The sequence below is a fragment of the Canis lupus genome, chromosome X (genome assembly GCF_011100685.1).
Source record: "Canis lupus familiaris isolate Mischka breed German Shepherd chromosome X, alternate assembly UU_Cfam_GSD_1.0, whole genome shotgun sequence".
NCBI classification, from domain to species: Eukaryota; Metazoa; Chordata; class Mammalia; order Carnivora; family Canidae; genus Canis; species Canis lupus.
The window spans coordinates 65721533-65745539 of NC_049260.1; the positions used below are offsets into that span (position 1 = coordinate 65721533).

At 34.9% G+C, this 24007-nt stretch overlaps 1 protein-coding gene across 4 annotated transcripts in view; it reads left to right on the plus strand.

The window, feature by feature from the left end:
• The first annotated feature begins 6933 nt into the window (after positions 1 to 6933).
• The window catches only part of LOC100685327, a 290042-nt gene continuing 272968 nt past the window's right edge, over positions 6934 to 24007 (plus strand). For all 4 annotated transcript variants that reach the window (XR_005386378.1, XM_038587795.1, XM_038587794.1 and 1 more), the window contains exons 1-3: positions 6934 to 7051; positions 7501 to 7606; positions 10268 to 10411. Coding sequence is in view for 3 of the 4 variants with exons in the window: in XM_038587795.1 (XP_038443723.1) it covers positions 10333 to 10411 (79 nt within the window). In the remaining variant the exon portion in view is untranslated. The remainder of the gene's footprint in view (positions 7052 to 7500; positions 7607 to 10267; positions 10412 to 24007) is intronic.

A 24007-nucleotide genomic window follows, 5' to 3' on the forward strand; every position in this document is an offset into this window, starting at 1 on the left:
TGTTCTGCTTTTTTGATCTTAGTACAATTATATAGGCATGTTCAGTTCTGGAAAATTCACTGACTTGTACACTAGTGACAAGTGCCCTCTTTTGTATATATGTTATATTTTCTGTGTTTAAAATTAAATAAATGACAATGCAGTTCCTAGAATGGAGTATGTGCCCAATAATTGTGGCTATTACTATTTTTATTGCTAGTAATTACAATTTGAATTCCACTTCTACTGCTCCAAGTTCATCAGTGACATCTAATCAATATATCCAATGCCTTTTCCTATTTGAAGAATAAACACAATTACTTTGAATCTTTTTCCTCCTTTGGCTTCCTTGATATACCTGAGCTACTACACTCAAATACCACTTAGCCAGGTTTTTGTTAATAATTCTCTAATTATGGAAAGTTCTGAAGATTCACATACATATATACCTACATATATAAGAGAATTCCATAATTTGCACATATATGGGGGACAGAGAAGGAATTTTTGGATAGTTAGGGTTGGAGTCACAATAGTGTATTGTCCAGATAGACAACCAAATATTGTGCTTGTGATATGCAATTAATTATACATTAATTTCTGAAGGTAAAATTGAAATTACTGCAAAAAGAGGTGCAAAATGTCATTAAAAAATCACTGATATCCCCATTTGAGGGGTAGTAGAGAGAACACTTAGACATAAATTTGATAATCTAGGTTCAAGAATCAGCCCTTCTACTTAGGTAGTAGTGCTGTACTTGGTAAGTTATTTAAATCTAAGAGCTTCAGTTTTCTCATCTTCTGATGTATATAACAGTCTCTCCACTCAGTAATTTTCAAAAATTTTCTGTGGAGCTCAAATAAGCTAATATATGTAAAAATGTTTGCAGCTCACATGGTATCACACAAATGCAGGAGATGATTTGTAAGGTATTTGTTACAGATCCCTTCCCATCCACTTGCCATGTGATTGAGTATTACTATAGAACAGTAAATGATGTCAAGGATAACAAGATCAGTAGATGGATGAAGGCTGTAGCTTAGAGGTTGGAATTGGAGACAGTTCCCAGAGTATAGACTGGTGGTTAACTCTTGCTTTTTAGAGTCTTTGTTCAAATTCCATCCTGAACGTGATAACCTGCTGCTTATGCATAGATAAGTCATTCTTATAAATATATCAGCTGTGCCTGAGTTGTATGGGGGGTTGAGTGAAGAAAATAGTAAATAAAGAAATGGAGTACTTTTGTTGCTAGCTTATATTAGCTAATACTATAAAGATGAAGAATAGATATTTTAAGGGTTAAAGGACAATTAATGTTTTCTATTTAGAGTCTCAGAAGGATATTTGTGAGTTTGTTATCTGGAGAACTGAATTATATTGTAAATGATAAATTTCAGGGTTAAATGTTTGGGAAACAAAACTATACCTGACGTATTTATTTTTTAATGGAATCTTTCTGGCTTAACACAATCAGAGGTCTATCTTATCTGAGATACTTGAGCCCTACAAAAAAGGGAATGGGAAATATGAACCAAGTGTGATTACTCAGTTAAATTGGATTTATTTCATTTATATATTAATAAAATAGGGAAATTCACTAATAGCACTTTACCCCTGTCTTATTATTTGGGAATATTTTGTATATGAAGTAGAAGAGACAAACAAAGCAAAATATTCTGTTTATGAGATAATACATTGAAAATTGCAAATCCATAATGTCTCTGAAATGCTTGGGAAGCTGTGCCTTCTATACTAATATTTGGTATGGTTATTATTATGGAAATTGTGCCAGAGATTCTTTGCAAATACTCCCTAGTAGTAATATGAAACTCACCAAATACGATGTAGTTGTAATAATCATCAAAATGAATTATTGACTTTTATTACATTTTAATCAATACTTATTATCAACTCATGAATTTAACTATCTCTGTTAACGGACTGCAGCATTCACTATAAACTCATAAGAATTTAGTCTTGTTTTCTGGAAAATAGTATACTACCAGTTGAAGGAAATGAGAAAATACATGCAAAAAGCCCTTTGAAATATGTGACATAATATTCATAAGCTCTACTCCTGTATTTTTCATTATTCATTTTTATTATATATATTTTAAATACTTATATTTATATGCATTTGTTAATGCATGAACTTCTTAAAAAGTTTTTAATTTAAATTCCAGTTAGTTAAAATACAGTGCAATATTAGGTTCAAATGTACAATTTAGTGATTCCACACTTACATAGAACACTGGGTTCTCATGATGGCAATGGCACTCCTTAATCCTCATCATGTATTTAACCCATCTCCCTCCCCACTTACCTTCTGGTAACTATTAGTTAGTTCTCTATAAATAAGAGCCTGTTTCTTGGTTTGTCTGTATCTCTTTTTTCCCCCTTTGTTCATTTGTTTTGTTTCTTAAACTCCACCCATGAGTGAAATCATATGGTATTTGCCTTTCTCTGACTTGACTTATTTCACTCAGCTTAATACTCTGTAGCTCCATCCATGTCATTGCAGTTGGCAAGATTTCATTCCTTTTATGTCTGAATAATATTCCATTACACACACACACACACACACACACACACATGCACACACACCCCACTTCTTTATTCATCAGTTAATGGACACTTGGGCTATTTCCATAATTTGGCTATTGTAGATAATGCTGCTATAAACATTAGGGTACATGTAACCCTGTGAATTATTGTATTTTTATATTCTTTGAGTAAATACCTAATAGTGCAATTGCTGGATCCTAGGGTAGTTCTAGTTTTTACTTTTTTTTTAAAGATTTATTTATTCATGATAGACATAAGAGAGAGAGAGAGAGAGAGAGAGAGAGAGAGGCAGAGACACAGGCAGAGGGAGAAGCAGGTTCCATGCCAGGAGCCCGACGTGGGACTCGATCCCAGGACTCCAGGATCAGGCCCTGGGCCAAAGGCAGGCGTTAAAACCACTGAGCCACCCAGGGATCCCCTAGTTTTACTTTTGAGGAAATTCCATACTGTTTTCTGCAGTGACTGCACCAGGACACACCTGCCATCAATTGGATATGAGGGTTCCCCCTTTCTCCACATTCTCAACTATTGTTTCTTGTGTTGTTAATTTTAGCCATTCTGAACATTTTGATATATTAACATATTACATTGATGTGTATGCATTATATATATGTATGCATATGTATAGTTTTAAGGAACAAACAGAAAAGGAATTGAGGAGTAAGTAAATCTTGCCAGCTTTCCCTGATTGCCATTCAGCACACAAAACTACTGCTAAATTACAAATATCTTCCAATGAAGTTTGGCAGCAATTATTAATAAATTAGCACAGATTAGTTTATTAGATTAACTTGTACAAAGTTGAACCCTGGGGAATAAAATAAAATAAAATAGTTATGCTTCAACTCCAGAGATATAGTCTATTAGTTCAATGACAGAAAGTAAAATCCTACAAGTTGAACATGCCAACCCTAATCTAGCTTCTGTAACACGAAGTCTTTTGAATGACACATTTGACTACCAAACAAAATAGCTTTTGACTGCAGGAATCCAGAAGTTATGTTAATTATAACTGAAATCAAAATCCTAATTACTTAAACCTGTATAGTATACTGATTAGGTTATGTTTAAGATTCAGTAGTTAAGAGGAAAAGCTACTTTGAGACAGCTGATTAAAATGGCAAACAGGGCAGCCTGGGTGGCTCAGCGGTTTGGCGCCTGCCTTCAGCCCAGGGTGTGATCCTGGAGACCCAGGACTGAGTCCCACATCAGGCTCCCTGCGTGAGGCCTCTGCTTCTCCCTCTGCCTGTGTCTGTGCCTCTCTCTCTCTGTCTCTTATGAATAAATAAATAAATTCAAAAAAATAAAAATGGCAAACAATCTGTCTTTGTAAAAGTGGATGTAAGCCAAAATTTTTTACTCAAGCCAAAATTTTTTACTCTGTTTTCTAAGTGATTCTAATAATTTCATGTGGCCAGAAGTAATTAATTGGATGTTCACGCTTGTAAAAAACTCACTGTTTTCCAATATTGCTTCTACCTCTTCCCACTGACCATCCCTTGCTTGTACCTCTCATCATTAGAGTGTTTGGACGTTCTTTGGTTCTTTCATTTTGTTTTTTCTCACCCCTTCTTGTGTCTACATCCTGGGAGACAGAAATCTTCTGTGTGATTTCTTCCCAACACTTTCTCCATTTGCTTGAGATGCCATTGAATTTTGGTATGTATGGCTTTGGTGGAAGGAATACTAAAGTTCAGATACCTGGGATCTTTTTCTAGTTCTGGAACTAAATTGTTGTGTAACTTAAAGCATGTATCTTCTGTCTGGGACTCAGTTTTCCTCATCTGTAAATGAGGGGGCTAGATAAAATTATTTTTCGGGTCATTCCAGCTACATTTAGCATCTGATTATTCTACTTTGTGGGCGAGATTGCCTCCTTTGGTGATTTGGAATGCCTAAGGAAATGTTTCCCAGTGAATAGGACTATTAATAGGAATTTTTGAATTTAGTTTATTACTGCTTTTTAGACATTTGCTTTGGTAAAGGACTTTAAACATATGCATTCACGTAGTATGGTACCATATCTGTCTTCAGAGTTTCAAAAACAATGCAGGAAAACTAATATTCAGGTGTGATATTGAGGAATACTGCAATAGCATGAGAGAATAATTTCAGCTTTGTTTAAAATGGGGTTCACAAACTCACAAAATTAAGGGATGCCGTGTTCTGATGATAATTTGTGTTCAAATAAAACAAGCTATTTTAAATTTCGTTTTGAACACTGAGTACTACTATGCAAGTCCACTTTTAAACTGGCATTATCTAAATCCATAGAACATCAAAATGGGAGGTACTTGAAGTAATCTCGTTGTGTAAGACTGCTAGAGACCCTAATTCTAGCCTTTCCCTACCCCCAAATCTGAGCCTCAGTTTTATGGTCTATAAAGTCACATTAAGAAAAGAAAAGGGGGGATCCCTGGGTGGCGCAGCGGTTTGGCGCCTGCCTTTGGCCCAGGGCGTGATCCCGGAGACCCGGGATCGAGTCCCACATCGGGCTCCCGGTGCATGGAGCCTGCTTCTCCCTCTGCCTGTGTCTCTGCCTCCCTCTCTCTCTCTATGTAACTATCATAAATTAAAAAAAAGGGAGTCTGGCTGGCTCAGTCAATAGAGCATGCCACTCGATCTCAGGTTTGTAGTTGCGTGAAAGGATTACTTAAAAATATAAAATCTTAAAAAAAAATGGATTTCTCATGAACACCAGAGAGGGGCTTGTCTTCACTTCAGCTCAGCATTCCACCAAATGTCTCTCTTATTGAGAAATCTGTGACCACTTGTTGCCTCTAGGATAGTTTTCTTCTTTCCTTGAATTCATATTCACTCGGATTGTGTGTGTGTGTGTGTGTGTGTGTGTGTGTGTGTGTTTAATCTTCTCATGAGAATCTTTACAGCACGACCTCAGGCATTTGGGCAGTATCACAAGAAAAAACAACTTTCAACAGCCATTATGGGCGGTAAGAGCGAAGACCAGCTCCCCACCAACCGGCCCCCTCCCCTGTGTGGGTGTAGAGCAAGAGCTACGTCACCATCAACCCACGGAAACGCGCGGGTGCTGGAACTAGCGGTGACCTGCGTGCGCAGAGCGGGGCAGCTGGGAGCTATCCTAACCAGACTCAACCGCCGGATTGGTAGCTGAGGGGGATCCTGTCCCTGTGGCGTCAGGCCGGACAGGTAGGGAAAGAGGCAAGTAGAAAGACTGCTTACTGTAGCCTTCGCATGGGGCTGTAGAGGAAGGTGGTTACTTTTCTGAGGAGCATCCCTTTGAAAGCCCTAAATGGCGTCGCTGTCTGACATGAATGCGGGTACTTCTGGATAGGAAGAGGCCTAAAAGGACTGCCTGGGCAGAGGGGCAGGGAGAGTGTGAGGGTTACCCACGTGGCCTCTGGATCCTCCAGACTCAGTTAATAAGGCCCACCTTGGCCTTGAATCTCACCTCCAAGCCCCACATTGCGAATGGAGGTCCTGATAGACTAGTTTCAGACATTTGGGTGAGAACAGCGCTGGGAAACTATTCTATGAAAAATAAGGGGAAAAGGGTGTGCGGGACCGTTAGACTGGCCAACTGACAACTCATTGGGATTCAGTGGTAGACTGGATGATGCTCCCTGAGGTAAAAGTCTTCAGAGACTCCTTCACAGGAACAGCCTGGGTCAGAGCTAGGACAAAAATAGGGGGTAGGTGCGAGAGTTCAGAAGAGGCTGACTTCAGTTCAAACATGAGGGAAAATTCCCACAGAGTTTTAACTGTTGACAGGCCTCATCAATCTCTGTGCCATTTCTATGGCAGTTAATTCCAACCGTCGAATTCCAACGTTTTGGTTAGTTATCATCTCTGTTTTTTAAATCACCTGAGTCAGTGATTCTCTCCTTATAGTAATAATATAGTAATTCATCTCAGCATTATTTTATATTATTCTCTTATGGAAAAAGAAATCCACCATGCTCGGAAAGGCCGATGACTTAATTTAGAATTTGTTTGTTTTAAATCCTAACACTTTATTGTCTAGGATATGGATAATAGGACTTCTGTGGTTGTGTGTGTGTAATACATTAGGCTTAATTAAAATGCTAACAATTAGGGACTATTTAACGTCTAGTTTATCACCCTACATAGGAGATAGAACTGACCCAAGCCTTTCAACATAAAGGAATGTAATTTAATTTTTTAAAAATCTAGTGAATATTCATAATAGACACTGAAATCTCGAGGAGGGAGATTTTTCAATATCATATATCATTAATTTTTATTTTTTTCTTGGTGTTTGTTTTGGCAGTTTTATTTTCCTCCTTTCTAATTTATGGGGGGAGGGGACTCTATTAAAGCTGAGTGGAACACCTTGGTGAATATTTTGCATAAATAGCTATATGAATAAATAGCTATATTTGTCTATTAGGAGGAGAAAATGAGCAAAGTTCTTCTGAACTGAGATTAAAGGAAGAAAACAACAGAAACTGGAAAGAACAAAGAAACGCTGAAAGGAAGAAAACGTCATTTAGATACATTCAATAAGTATGTAAATGTTCATAGAAAAAAGAAAAGACTTGGGAAACCACTGCATACCCCTTTCCTTGAAATCAGAGGACTTTAAGTGATGTTGCACAATTATATAAAACACAATCACATCTTTAAATCAATGAAATCTCCTGTGCCTGGCACATAGTAAGCACATTATTGTTGAATGTGCTTGAGTGAAATGAGATTTATATCTATTTATTTTAACATTCTCTGCTGAATGTGAGAACTTCACTATATTTTTTTTACATTTTATTTATTTATGATAGAGAGAGAAAGAGACACAGGCAGAGGGAGAAGCAGGCTCCATGTATCGGGAGCCCGACATGGGATTCGATCCCAGGTCTCCAGGGCCTGGGCCAAAGGCAGGCGCCAAACCGCTGCGCCACCCAGGGATCCCACTTCACTATATATTTGTCTTACCTTATATATTTTTATTTTTTCAGAGTGACTGAAACCTATTGGAGATTCATTTCACCACTGGAGGCTACCCAAATCTCCTTTCCTTTGCTGCCCCCACTCTGTACAGTCTCTTCTACCTTCATACCTCAGGTGAAGGGGAAATCAGAGAAGGACCAGGGACTTGCTGGTATTGGTAAACCCATTGTCACTTTCATTGTGCATTTTTTTAAAAGATTTTATTTATTTATTCATGAGAATATACAGAGAGGAGAGAGAGGCAGAGACACAGGCAGAGGGAGAAGCAGACTTCACGCAGCGAACCTGACGTGGGACTGGATCCCTGGTCTCCAGAATCAGGCCCTGGGCTGAAGGCGGCACTAAACCACTGAGCCACCTGGGCTGCCCTCATTGTGCATTTATTTTTATTTTTTTATTTTTAAATTTTATTGAAGTTCGATTTGCCAACATATAGTATAACACTCAGTGCTCATTCTATCAAGTGCCCTCCTCAGTGCCTGTCACCCAGTTACCCCATCCCCCCAACACACCTCCCCTTCCACTACCCTTTGTTCATTTCCCAGAGTTAGGAGTCTCTCATGTTTTGTCACCCTCTCTAATTTTTCCCACTCATTTCCCCTCCTTTCCCTTGTGCATTTTAAGCCTACAGATAACCTGATAGTAAGCATTAAGATTCTTTCAGCTCTTCCTATTCCCCTAGCAGCCCTCATTTTCAGTCTAAGATTGTCTACCATGTATGTAACCCTCTGCTTGATTAGAGGTTTTAGAATTGTGTTGTGCAGTATGGTAATCACATGTGAATTGTGATCACATTCAAATGTGAATCACATTCAATCAATTAAAATTAAATGAAATTAGGAATTGTGTTCTCAAGTCTCACTAGCCACATTTTTCATGCTTAATAGCTGTATGTGGTCAGTAGCTACTATATTAAATAGTGCAGATGTATAATATTCCAATATTGCAGAAAGTTCTGTTGGACAGTGCTGCTCTAGAAAGCACTCCCTTGTCATTTCTGCTGTTTAAAAGATACTCAGATTCAAACCCAGTTTTCTTGCAGGGCAAGATAAACACAAATATGCTGTAGTAGTTCAACAAGTGGCTCTGAAATGCAGAGCCTGAGTTCATTGGCTGAGTGAAGAAATAAAATATGGCAGCACCACTCATCTGATTTCGTCATACATATTTATACTGGGAAAGTGCTACCCGTGTTTAAGTTTTTTTTCAGGCATGGATTTAGCTATAATTATAGACTATTAGTTTAACGTGAACATCAATGATTTACATTTGTAAAGCATTTCTAGATACAAGGTCATAAAATTTGGTTTAAAGATGGTAAACAGGGACGCCTGTGTGGCTCAGCGGTTGAGCACCTGCCTTTGGTTCAGGGTGTGATCCTGGAGTCCCGAGATCGAATTCCACTTCAGGCTTCCTGCATGGAGCCTGCTTCTCTCTCTGTCTATGTCTCTGCCTCTCTCTGTGTGTCTCTCATGAATAAATAATAAAATCATTAAAAAAAGATGGTAAATGGAAGGGATAAACAGTTGATTCTGACAGTATTATCACAATTAGACAACACTACTTTTTAAATTGTCATTACTGTGTCCTTTGTATCTTGGTTTCAAGAGCTGAGTAATACAGATAGGAAAACTGCAAGCTGCAACAAATTGGAGTTTTAAAACTACCAGAACTAATAATGATTCACATTTCCATAATGAATGTTTTACTTAAAAAAAAGATTTATTTGTTTTAGAGAGAGAGATAGAGGAGAGAGAGAGAGCTGGGGGGAGGGGGTATAGAGAGAGGCAGAATCTCAAGTAGACTCCCTACTGAGCATGGAGCCCTGCACTGGGCTCTATCCCAGGACACTGAGATCATGACCTGAGCTGAAACCAAGAATCTGATGCTTAGTTGATTGCACCACCCAGGTGCCCCTGTTTTATATTTTTAAAAAGGGTTCTCCTTCCCATTTTTTTTTCTTTTCATTGATCTCACAAGACATTCCTGATGTCGGTAGGGAAGATATCATTATCGTTTTTCTCTCAAGGTTCTTTTTTGTCTAGTCTTTGGCTTGACTCAGATGGCACCTTCTGCATGAAGCTGTCTCTTTTCCTTGCAGTTAAGCATAAACTCCTTAGCACTTTTTCTGTAGAGTACTTGTCTCAAGCTAATTAACAATGCTGTTCATGTGCTTTTGATCCTTCTTAATAGATTCACAATTATTTTTGGACAGAAGTTGTGTCAGATATATACAGATATATTTGCCTTTTAAATTTTATCTTACTGAGGTAAAACTTACATAACAAAATTAACCATTTTAAAGTCTGCAATTGAGAGGTATTTAATATATTCACTATGTTGTACAACCATCACTTTTATTTGTTCCAAAACATTTTCATTAACCCAAAGGGAGCCCTGTACCCATTAAACGGTCACTCTTCCTATCTGCCTCCAGCTCCTGGCAATGACTAATCTTTCTATGTCTATGGATTTACCTATGATGAATTTTCAACTAAATGGAATCAGACAGTATGCAACCTTATATGTCTGGCTTCTTTTGCCTAGCATAATGTTTTCAGTGTTCATCCACATTGTACCATATCAGTACTTCATTAAGATTTATATTTGAGTTTTTGTGTTTTACTAAAGACATGTATAATACATACTAGTTAACTAATTAATGGTGGGCTCTTTATCTCAAACTCCCACACCTGACAGCATATGTTAATATAATATAGTCTGTATGAATAGATGATACCTGAACCTGATTAAGTTTTGTTATTCCATTCTTAGCTTATTGGATAATATAAGCCTTAAACATTAAATGCCAGAGGATTTTCCCCCATCCATTCTGAGACATGGCACAATCATTTCATCTTCTTCCACAACATCCTACTGTGACATCCTCTCCTATTGAAGTTCATGTGTGGATAGAAGGTAAGATGTTTTGAAATCTCTTAGCTCTGCACATCACATTTCATCTCTTACAGGCTCAGCTGACCAGAATTCACAGAATATTAGTGCATAAAAACATTATTTTGCAGTCTTTTACAGAGGATGCTTCAATATTAAAGATTTAAACCTGAAATTTGTAACTTTAAGGTCATAACATTGTGTTTTAATAAACACATTCCAAGAATAATTTCCTTGTTTGATTAATGTTTTTGTATGAATATTAGAATTAATATATTATTTTAAATTAACATATTAATGTGTGATTTTGTTCTTAATCGACATAATATGCAAATATTGGAAGCAATCAAATACTCTAAAATAATGACATTAAATAAACAGTAAAATGCGCTAACAGATATGATTTACATTGGAAGAAGCCATTGCTGACTGAAGAGAATGGATTGTGTAAAGGAATTTATGCAATGAAAGGATGAGTTAAATGTAATTAAGTTAAATAATTTTATTATTAATTATAATTTATTATCTTTGGTATATAGTTTACCTTTGAGCAAGTGCTATTCCTGCCTCGATCACTTGGTGTTTACATGAATATGTACTAAAAATAATATGCCCAGTGATTTAAGAGAGAGGAAGGATCCAAAGATCTTTATTATCTGCTGTCTTTATTAGCATCATACCAAGGAGATGTTTAAGACAGATTGGCAGGGCTTACCATTTTTTAGTTACAGAAACTATTCTAGTGATGATTAATTACTATGACACTTTGCTCTATTGCAGAGTTTTCCTTATGTAAAACTGGTTTAATATATTCTGTTGTGTTAAGCATAGTGGATTAGGTATTACAAAGATGAAAATAATATATTATCATTACAGAATTATAGTATCTTTTTGAAATTTTAGTTCCTCATCCATAAAATTCCATTCAGTAAGATTTCCCTCCCAATAAATCAAGTTCATACAGTTATCTAGCACAATGTGTTTATTATAAAAATAATTTCAATTATGTCAATAAAATTATTTTAATGCAGAGGAATTTCAAATGAAGAATAAACCCCAAGTTTTCTTGGTTCACACTTTAATCCTAACTTTTATAATTTTTAACATCAGAAAACAAACATTTTAACATCACCCTCATCACTAATTTAGGGAATAAAATATTGGTTCCCGCTTTTGGAAAGAAATTCCAAGTTTTCTCAGCTACATTGCTATTTATTTTCTGAATAATTCCTTTTAAAGTTGAGACCTTGGGCATCCCCGGTGGCTTGGCGGTTTAGCGCCGCCTTCAGCCCGGGGCGTGATCCTGCAGACCCGTTATCGAGTCCCATGTCAGGCTCCCTGCATGGAGCCTCTCTCTCTTTCTCTTCTCTCTCTCTCTCTCTCTGTGTGTGTGTGTGTGTGTGTGTGCCTCTCTCTCTTTCTCTTCTCTCTCTCTCTCTCTCTCTGTGTGTGTGTGTGTGTGTCTAATAAATAAATAAAATCTTAAAAAAATAAGGTTTAGACCTTGCATTTGCAAACTACTGATAAGATACCAATGCAAGAAGAAATGTCTTCTTCCCCGTGTGCTTCCGTAATATTTTCTTTACATTCCAAAGCACTTTGTACTTGTCATTGTATTTGTGTGTATTTATCTTTTTCCTATTAAATTGCAAATAGTTTGAAAACAAAATGTAATATTCTACTTATCTTTGTATCTCTGACAACGCTCAGCACAATACCTTGCAAAGACTAGGTGCTTAGCAAATATTTTTGTTATTATTGACCAAATAATGTTAGTATTTCATTCTCAATTTTTCCTATAAAATCGGCCTAATGCCCAGAAACTTTCAGGTTGCCATTCTTAGTTAACTTTTGTTTGGTGATATTGGCATATTCTTATAACAGTAATTGTAAAAGAAAGTAATTTCAAACAAAGAGGCTATAAATTATAGGCACCAGACCTCAATACTTTATTGGTATCCAGCTTGGATTCCGTTGTTGATTAGTGGTAAGTTACATTATTAAAAAGGTAAATGGTTGGGGCACCTGGGTGGCTCAGATGGTTAAGCATCTGCCTTCAGCTCAGGTCATGATCTCCAGGTCCTGGGATCAAGCCCCACATCAGGCTCCCAGCTCAGTGGAGAGTCTGCTTCTCCCTCTCACTCTGTGTTTCCCCCTGCTTGTGCTCTCTCTCTCTCAAATGAATAAATAAAAAATCTTAAAAAAAGAAAAAGGTAAATGGTTTCCATTATATGAACAGAAAACCAAAGATAGTTATAATAATTTGACTTACTGAAGATCTTTTAACACAGTTAATTTAGAGGGGAAAACCTAGAACAGGATAGATAGCACCATTAAAACTGAAAATGCAAAAAAACAAAAACAAAACCTGAGAATGCCAGAGGATTTTTCAAGGAACTGTTATTATAGCATATACAAGATATTACCATGTGTAAACAGGTTACTTTAGGAGTATTACTCATTTAGCATTATCTATTGAAGTTTGGGTGCAGTTTGAGACTTAAAATAGACTTTAGAGGAATAAACTGGTATTGAGACTGCCAGTGTTTAGTAAAATCATTATTTAGTCTTTCATTTTATATGTGTTTATTTGTTTGAGCCATGTAGATGGATCATGACCTCAAGTTGCATTTCTAGTCTAGTTCAGATGTTGTGCTTTCCAAAACTCTCAGGTTGTCCTCAGAATTAACAAAGATTCCCATAGAAACTCCATTTGGTGTGGATTTAATTGTAGAATCACTTAGCATAATACACCTTAGCTCCATCAACATTGTTGCAAATGGTAGGATTTCATTCTTTTGGATGCCTGGGTAATATTCCATGTGACTGACATGGAATTTTTTATTTATTTATTTATTTATTTATTTTTTAAATTTATTTTTATTGGGACGCCTGGGTGACTCAGCAGTTGAGCATCTGCCTTTGGCTCAGATGTGATCCCGGTCCACGGATCGAGTCCTGCATCGGGCTCCCCGTGAGGAGCCTGCTTCTCCCTCTGCCTGTGTCTCTGTGTCTCATGAATAAATAAATAAAATCTTTTTAAAAATTAAAAAAATAAAATAAAATTTATTTTATTGAGGTATAATCACACTTCTTAGTATGTATGTATCCATGTATTAAAATTCCAATATAGTTAACAGTGTTATATTAGTTTCAGGTGTACAATATAGCGATCCAACAATTCCAAACATCACCTGTTGCTCATCATGACAAATGCCTTCCTTAATCCCCATCACCTATTTAATGCATCGCCCCACCCACCTCCCCTCTGGTAACCATCAATTTGTTCTCTATAGTTAAGGGTCTCTTTCTTGGTTTGCCTCTCTCTCTCTCTTTTCTTTTTTCTTTTGCTCTTTTGTTTATTAAATTCCATATGTGAGTGAAGTCATATGGTATTTGTCTTTCTCTAGCTGACTTATTTTACTTAGCATTATACTCTCTAGCTCCATCTGTGTTGTTGCAAATGGCAAGATTCCATTCTTTTTTATGGCTGAATAATATATATCTCACTTTTTTATCCATTCATCAGTCTAGGAACATTTGGGCTGTTTTCACAATTTGGTTATTATTGATAATGCTGCTATAAACATCTGGGTGCATATATCCCTTTGAATTGATGTTTTTATATTTTTTGAGTAAATATCCAGTAATGCAATTACTTGATCTTCGGGTAGTTCTATTTTTAACATTTTGAGTAACCTCCATACTGTTTTCCAGAGTGGCTGCAGTAGTTTGCATTCCCACGAACAGGGCAAGAGGGCTCCTTTTTCTCTACATCCTTGCCGACACTTGCTGTTTCTTGTGTTGTTGATTTTAGCCTTTCTGACTGATATCTCATTGTAATTTTGATTTGTATTTCCCTTGTGATGAGTGATGTTGAGCATCCTCCAGTGTGTCTGTTAGCAACATTTTTATAGATATATCTCCTGAGGCAAGATAAATAAAAGCAAAAACAAAGTATTGGGACTACATCAAAATAAAATCTTGTGTACAGTGAAGGAAACAATCAACACAACTAAAAGGAAACCTACTGAATGGGAGAAGATATTTGAGAGGGAAATCATTCTGCTATAGTGACTATGCAATACTGAAATCATTCTGGAAGAGACTTGTGAATGAGCAGAAGGACTTTTTTAAATTACAAATAATTAAGAATAGTAGGTATCAAAAAGTCAGGAAAGAGACCAAGTAACTGTTATAGCCTATTCCTTGAAATAATAAAAATACATAGACAGATAGATAGATTTTGGAAAAGGTTGGGTACAAATCACCAGTTATGAAATATGATGCATTAACAAAAGAGAAAGTTTTTATTTGTGAATAAGAATCTTTCAAATGCTTCCTAAATTATATTTTACAGATTACTGGCTGTGCTGTCTTTATCTCATGTCAAGGCTAATATTGAGTAATAGGATAGTTATAGACACTTCTGGCAAAAAAAAAAGAAAGAAAGAAAGAACGATGCCACCCTTCCCGGTCTCTATCCTTATTCACGTTCTGGGGATGGAGATTTGGTCCTGATAATTAAGACCAGGTTGGGATGATTACAACTACTATTTATAGATTGCCTGTACCAAATTTACCATAGTAGGTTATTTACATTCAAATAGTAAGTTGGGCACTTGGGGAGATGCTTTAGCTTTCAGAGCTTCAGATGCTATTACTGGATATACTGATGTAATTGTTTTGCTTAACAGTCTGTTATAGATGCCAGCAACCTATTGCGTTGCATAGACGATTTCTTAAACATTTAAGTGTCACAAGTCCTAATCCTTTTGAAAATTTGATGAAAACTATAGACTTTCTCCTTCGGAAAATATATATGTACATATGTAAATACATATATATATATTATATGTATATACATATATATATTCTATTTTGTATATCATGACAGTCAGATGGTTTATACACCAGTATTCCAGACCAAAGAACTTCTTAACTAGGTAATAAATCATTAATGTGTGATGAGCATATCTTTCTCCCCTTTTGTCTTCAATCTTTCCCCACACATAAAAATATATTGCTCAGATTTAAAGCACCTAAGCAGTTTATCCTAAGTGAGAAGTCATAGTTGTATAGTATACATAAAGAAAAAAAAAGCATGGAGATATAAAGACTAGGAACACATTCTTGCCATGAAGAATAGTAATTTTCCCTGTTGATTGTCAGAGTTAGCAGGTAGTTAAGCACCAACTTTTTAGACATATATCTGCAATATTTTGACAGTATTAGCATCCACCACAGTTTGAAATAATTTGTATAAGTGTTCTTCTTGTTTCCATCAATTTCTTTTTGTCTGCTTATAGACCTTTTGCTTTTGTTTTGAATGGTTGATGGAAAGTGACTATATTTACAGAAATTCCTAAGTATCTTTTTTATAGTTTTCTTCCAAAGCAGATGTTCTTAGCTTTCTCAAAGATTGCAGTTCTTCACCAAAAAAGCATAGCATTATAAAGCTTCTGTGATTTTTTTCAATCTCCACCATGCCTCCAACAAACTTGAGCTGACAAAACAAGGTGATCTTTATTTTTAGTAATGGCCTATGGGTAAGAGGACTGAGAATATCTGAATATCCAGTATATAAAGTGAATAGTGAATCTCTATTTAAAAGAATTCTACTTATTTGTGGAACCCAATCTTCCTCCTCAATCATAATAGAAACTAGAGGTCTGAGTTGTTTTTTAAAAAGTATATTTTGTATTTTAGGGCAGTTTTAGGTTCATAGCAAAGTAGAGCGAAAAAAGAGTTTTCATATATTCCCTGTTCCCCTACAATCAACATTCCAATCCATGGTGATGCCTTTGTTACAATTGATCAACCTACAATTGACACACAATTAACACCCAAAGCCAATAATTTACATTAGGGTTCATTCTTGGTATTGTACATACTAGGAGTTTTGTCATATGTATGACATGTACCTACCATTGTAGTATCATATGAAATAGTTTTATTGCCCCCCAAATTCTCTATGCTGTTTATTCATTCCTCCTTTCACCTGAAGGAAAGGAAAACTTCTTCTTCTACCCTTCCAGGTCTTCCCTCTGAACTAAGAATTAAATTTACATGAGACAGGTTAACAGGAGTAAAACAAAAACAAAACAGAAAGTTTTGTTACATGTGCAAGGAGACCTGATATTGAAATTGAAAACTAAAGAAATGACCAAGGCAGGCAGTTTTTAGACTCTTCAGACAAAAAGACAATAAACTTGTGAGGAATTGACAGGATAAAGAAAACAGATATTTGGGAGCTTTAATTAGCAAGGAATTCTGAGTATGTGGGCTGTGATACTAGATTAGTTAAAAACTATGAATGCTTGTTACTATATCTTTCTCAGTTTTAAATTTCCTATTTCTAAAAAAAAAATCCTATCTCTGACGATAAGACTGTTTCTACTTCTTAGTACAGGGAGGGTACTTTTCTTTTTTTAAAGATTTTATTTATTTATTCAGGAGAGACACACAGAGAGAGGCATAGACAGGCAGATGGAGAAACAGGCTCTCTGCAGAGTCTGATGTGGGACTTGATCCCAGGACTCCTGGATCACGCCCTGAGCGGAAGGCAGATATTCAACCACTGAGGCACCCAGGCGTCCCTGGGAGGGTACTTTTCATATGAAAGATTTATTTCCTGTGTTGGGGAAATAGGAGAATCTTTGTGTCCTTGCACTGCCTATTTCTTAAGTAACTTTTGTTTAAGATAATCAATATGTCAAAGTGGCATTTTTAGGTGGCTTGCCCTTGGCCCCTACACAACCTAACAACTGATAATCACTTAGCTTTTTACTGTCTCCATAGATTTGCCTTTTCCAAATGTCATGTAGTTGGAATTATACAGTATGTAGCTTTTCAAATTGGCTTCTTTCACTTAGTTATATGCTTCTAAAATTGTTCCCTGCCTTCTCATGGTTTTATAGCTCATTTCTTTTTACTGCTGAATAATAATTCATTGTTTGGATGTCCCACAGTTTATTTATCCATTCATCTCCTAAAGGATATATTGGATGCTTCCAAGTTTTAGCAATTGGGAATAAAGCTGCTATAAACATTTGGGTGCAGGTTTTTGTGTGGACATGTTCTAAACTCCTTTGAGTAAATACCAAGGAATGTGATCTGGATCTTATGGTAAAATATGTTTAATTTTGTGAGAAACGGCCAAACTGTCTTCCAAAGTGGCTGTGTCATTTTGCATTCTAACCAGCAATGCTGAGAGCTCTTGTTGCTTCATATCCTGACAACATTTGTTGTTTTCTTTAAGTTTTATTTAAATTCCAGTTTGTTAATATGCAGTGTAATATTAGTTTCAGGTGGACAACTTAGTGATTCAACACTTAGAAATACCCAATGCTCATCAAAGGTGTGTTACTTAAATCCCATCACTTATATAACCCATCCACCCACGCACTTCCCCTCTGATAACCATCAGTTTGTTCTCTGTAGTTAAGGGTCTGTTTTTTGGTTTGCCACTCTTTTTTTCCTTTACTCATTGGTTTTGTTTCTTAAATTCCACATATAAGTGAAATCATATGGTATTTGTTATTTATCTAAGTGACTTATTAACTTAGTATAATACTACTCTCTAGTTTCACCCATGTTGTTAAAACAGGCAAGAGTTCATTCCTTTTTATGGATAAGTAATATTCCATCGTGCATATATACTACATCTTCTTTATCCTTTCATCAGTTGATGGACATTTGGGCTGTTTCCATAATTTGGCTATTGTAGATAACACTGCTATAAACACTGGGGCACATATATCCCTATAAATTAGTATTTTTGTATTCTTTGGGTAAACACTTAGTAGTGCAATTAATGGATGGTAGGATGGTTCTATTTTTTATGTTTTGAGGAACTTCCATGCTATTTTCCACTTTTTTACACCATACACAAGAATATATTCAAAATGGATTAAAGACCCTAATATGAGACAGGAAACCATTAAAATCCAAGAGAATAACATAGGCAGTAACCTCTTTGACGTTGGCTGTAACAACCTCCCTGAGGCAAGGGAAACAAAAAAATAAACCATTGGGACTTCATCAAAATCAAAACCTTCTGCACAGCAAAGGAAACAGTTAACAAAACTAAAAGGCACCCTATAGAATAGGAGAAGATATTTGCAAATGATCTATCTAAGAAAGGGTTAGTATCCAAAATATGTAAAGCACTTATAAAACTGAACACCCTAAAAGCAAACAATCCAATTAAAAATAGGCAGAAGACATGAATAATTTTTACAAAGAAGACATTTAGATACCTAACAGGCACATGAAAAAAATGCTCAACATCATACATTTGTTATCAGTGGTTTGGATTTGGACCATTCTGATAAGTGTGTAATGGTATCTCAGTGGAGTTTTAGTTTACAATTCCCTAATGGTTTTGAAAAGACTATTCTTTCTATCATGATTACTGCAGTTTTATATCAAATCTTGAAGTCAGGTAGTATCAGTCTGCCAACTTTGTTCCCCTTTAATATTGTGTTGGCTATTCTGGGTCTTTTATCATTCCATAAACACTTTAGAATCAATTTGTTGATATCCACAAAATAACTTGCTGAAATTTTAGTTGGGATTATATCATATATATATATATATATATATATATATATATATATATATATATAATGTATATTTATATATATTTATATATTATATTTATATATTATATAAATACAAATATATATTATATATTCATAATATATATTATATTATTGTAATATATATAAATATATTGTATATATTTGTAATATATACAAATAATATATATTTGTATATTATTTTATATATATTATATATATATTTATCAATTGGGAAGAACTGACATCTTGACAGTATTAAATCTTCCTATTTCTAAATATGGAATATCTCTGCATTTATTTAGTTCTTTGATTTTGTTGATCAGAATTTTGTAGTTTTCCTCAAAATAGATCTTTAAAAAAATTTTGTTAGACTTATACCTAAGTATTTAATTTATTGAAGAGCTAATATAAATGGTAGTGTGTTTTATTTTTTTAAAGATTTTATTGTTTATTAGAGAGAGAGAACGAGTTGCAGGGGAGGGGCAAAGGGAGAAGGGAAGCAGATTTCCTGCTGGGTGGGGAGCCCAAAATGGGGCTCAATCCCAGGACCCTAGGATCATGACATGATCCAAAGGTAGATGCTTAACTGACTGAGCCACTCAGGCACCCTGGTATTGTGTTTTTATTTTTTTTTATTTATTTATTTTTTTGGTATTGTGTTTTTAATGCCAAATTCCATTTGTTCATTGTTGGTATATAGGAAAGTAATTGACTTTTGTATATTAACCTTGTATCCTTCAACCTTGCTATAATTTTTTCTTAGTTTCAGGAGTTTTCTTTTACAGATTTTGTTATAACTATTTCATTTTTTGGAGTTCTTAGTATAAATGATGTTGTATTTTAAATTTCAGATTCCACTTGTTCATTTCTGATAGATAGGAAAGTGGTTGACCTTTGTATATTAACTTTGTATCCTCCAAACTTGTTGAAATCACTTATTACCAGGTTTCTTTTCTCAATTCCTTTGGATTTTTTATATAATCATGTCATCTGTGAACAAAGAGATTTATTTCTTCCCAATTGGTATACTTTTTATTTCCCCTTTTTCTCTTACTGCATTATCTAGGACTTCTAGCTTGATGTTGAAAAGGAGTGTTAGGAAGGGACATCCTTGCCATCTTCCTGATTTTAGGGGAAAAGCTTCACGTTTCTCAGTATTAAGTAAGGTGTTAGCTATAAGGACTTTTTGTGGGTTTTTTTTTTATAGATTTTCTTTATCAAGTTGAGGAAGTTCCTTTTTATTCATAGTTTGCTGGGAGTTTCACTATGAATTGGTTTTGGATTTTGTCTAATGTTTTTTCATCTTTCGATAAAATAGTATAATTTTTTTCTTTAGACAGTTGATATGACGGATACATTCACTGATTTTCAAATCTTGTACCACCAGCCTTGCATACCTGGGATGAATTCCCTTGAGTGTGGTATAAATTATTTTTTATATATTGTTAGCTTCCATTGGTTAATATTTTGTTGAAGATTTTTGCATCTATGTTCATGAGAGATAACTGGTTTGTAGTTTTCTTTTGATCCTCTGTCTGGCTTTGATATTAAGTAATTCTGGCCTCATAGAATGAGTAGGAAGTATTTTTACATTCTGGAAGAGATTGTAGAGAAATCGTGTAATTTTTTTTGCAAAATACTTGGCAGTATTCACCATTGAACCCATTTGGAACTGATGCTTTCTGTTTGGGAAATTGATTAATTATTAATTCAATTTCTTTAATAACGTAAATCTTGTTCATCTTATTGCATGAGTATCCTTTTAATGGTAGTAGGATCTGTAATGATATTCCCTCCTTCATTTTTGAAATGAGTAATTTGAGGATTTTTTTAGTTAGTTTCTATGAAGCTTGCAAATTTTATTGATCTTTTCAAAGAACCAAGCTTTGGTTTTTGTTGATTTTCTTGATTTCTTATTTTTAAATCATAATTTCCTCTCTATTTTTTTAATTCATTATTTTCTGCTTACCTTGGATTTAACTTTTACTTTTTTTCCTAGTTTCCTAACATGGAAATTTAGATTATTTATTTTAGATATTTATTTTTAATGTATGCATTCAATGTTCTAAATTTTTCTCAAAGCACTGCTTTCACTGTATCTCACAAATATATATAAGTTGTATTTCCACTTTCAAGATAATTTTTAAATGTCTCTGGAGATTTCTTCTTTCACCCACATGTTATTTAGAAGTAGGCTGTTTAATCTCCATTTTTTAAATTTCCTAGATATCTTTCTGCCTGTTATTGATTCCTAATTTAACTCCACTATTGCCTAACAGTAGATGCTGTATGACTTTTATTCTTTTTTTTTTTTTGACTTTTATTCTTTTAAATGTGCTAAGGCATAGTCGATGATCCTGAAAGTGGTCTATATTGATAAAAGAATGTGTATTCTGCTATATTTGGATAAAACAGTCTATAAATATCAATTATATCCAGTTTATTGATGGTGCTGTTAATTTATCTATGTCCTCACTGATTTTACAAATGCTCGAACTGTCCATTTCAGATAATGGTATTGTTAAAGGCTCAAAATATACTATTGGATTTATCTATTTATTCTTGAATTTATGTCGTTTTTTTGCCAATGTATTTTGATGCTGTGATGTTAGGCATATAAGCATTAAAGATTGTTATGCCCTCTTGGAAGTCTGACCTCTTTATCATTATGTGATTCCTTGCTTTGATTCTGCTCTGTCTGAAATTTATATAGCTACTCCAGTTTTCTTTTGATTACTGGAAATATAGTATATCTCTCTCCGTCCCTTTTCTTTATTCTATATGTGCCTGTATATTTAAAGTGCATTTCTTGTAGATAACATAATGTTGGATCTTGTTTTTTTTTTATTCACTCTAACAATTTTTTAATTGGTGTATTTAGACCATTGAAATGTACAGTTTTTATTGGTATAGTTTGATTAATATCTACTATATTTGTTACTGTTTTCTATTCATTACCCTTGTTTTCAAATTTTTATCGTCTGTTATGTTTCTGCCTTTGTAATGTAATTTATTTTATTTTTTATTGAAAACAAAAATTAATTTCTTTTGCTTGTGGAGGTTGAGAATCAGGACAAGAAATGAGAAATCAGGATCACAGTGACAGCAGATTTTGTGTTTAGCAAGAACTTCCCGGTTCAAAAACAGTGCCTTCTTACTTGTGTCCTCACATGGTGGGAAGGGTGAGGGAGCTCCCTGGGGTCTCTTTTGTAAGGACCCAGATTCCATTCATGAGCGCTCCACCCTCATGACCTAATCATCTCTCAAAAGTTCTCCACTTCCTATTACCAACATATTGGGGATTAGATTTTCAGCATATAAAGTTTGGGGGACACAAATCTTGCGACCATATTATATGGTAAAATGTACAAAACATAAAATTTTAACCACTTTCAAGTATACAGTTAGTTCAGCAGCATTAAGCACATTCACATTGTTGTGCTATCATCCCTACTATCCATCTCCAGAATTCTTTTCCCCTTGCAAAACTGAAACTCTGTACCCATTATAAAATAGATTCTCATTCCCCTTCTTCCCCCATCCCTGGCAGCCACTACTGTGTCCCTTGTCTCTATGAGTCTCACTATTTTAGGTATTCATTTAGGTGGAATCACATAAATGTCTTTCTGTGACTTTATTTGGTATGGTATCCTCAGGGCCCATGCGTGTTGCATGTGTCAGAATTTTCCTCCTTTTTAAGGCTGAAATAATATGCCATTTTGTGAACATACCACATTTTGTTTATCCATTCATTTGTCAGTGGATATGAGTGATGCTTCCACCTTTAGTCTGTTTTGTGTTTTCAACTGAGCATTTATATGATTTCATTTTCTCTTTTCTTAGCCTATCAATTATAAATTTTTATAGTTGCTTTAAGATTTGCAATATATACTTACATTTAATCCAAGTGCAATTTCAAATGATGTTATACTACTTTACTGGCAATTGCAAGTATCTTATAATAATAAAATATTCCTAATTCCTCCATCCTATCACTTGTATTATTGCTGTTGTTCATTTTACTTCTACATAAGATCTACATGTTATGTATATATTTGCTATTATTCTGAGCACACTGTTATCTGTTAGATCAATTCCAAATAAGTAAAACAAAAGTTTATATTTTACCTTCATCTTGTCCTTTTCTAATACTTTCCCTTCCTTTATATAGATCTAAGTTTATGACCTCTATCATTTTCTTTCTCCCTGTAGAGCTTCTCTTAACATTTTAAAAAGATTTATTTATTTATTCATGAGGGACACAAAGAGAGATGCAAAGATATAGGCAGAGGGAGAAGCAGGCTCCATGCAGGAAGCCCAGTCATGCTCTGATGGAAGGCAGATGCCTAACCGCTGAACCGCCCAGGTGTCCCTTCTCTTAACATTTCTAACAAGGAATGTCTACTTGTAACAACAAATTCCCTCAATATTTGCTTGTCTGAAAGTCTTTATTTCTCCTTCACTTTTGAAGGATAATTTCACAGAACAAAGAATTCTAGGTTCATGGGATTTTTTTTCTCAAGACTTTGAATATTTTACCATACTGACTTCTTACCTACATGTTTTCTGAGTAGAAGTTGGGTATAATTCTTACCTTTGCTTCTGTATAGGTAAACTTATTTTCATCTGACTTCTTTCAATATTTTTTCCCTTTAATATATTTTGTGCAGTTTGAATATGATGTCTAGATGCAGGTGTTTTTTGTTTTTGGCATTTATCCTGATTGATCTAAGATTTCTAAATCTATGGTTTGATATCTGACATTAATATTTGGAAATTCGCAGTCATTAATGCTTAAAATATTTTATCTGTCCCTTTCTGTCTTTCTTCTTCTTCTGGTAATCTCATTATGAAAATATTTACCTTTATGGTTGTCCCACAGTCCTTGGATATTCTGTTCCATTTTTTCAGTCTTTTACCTCTTTGCTTTTCAGTTTTGGAAATTTCTATTAACATATACTCAAAGTCAGACATATATTTCAGAGCTGTGTTCAGCCTACTTATGAGCCCATCAGAGACATTCTTTTTCTGATAC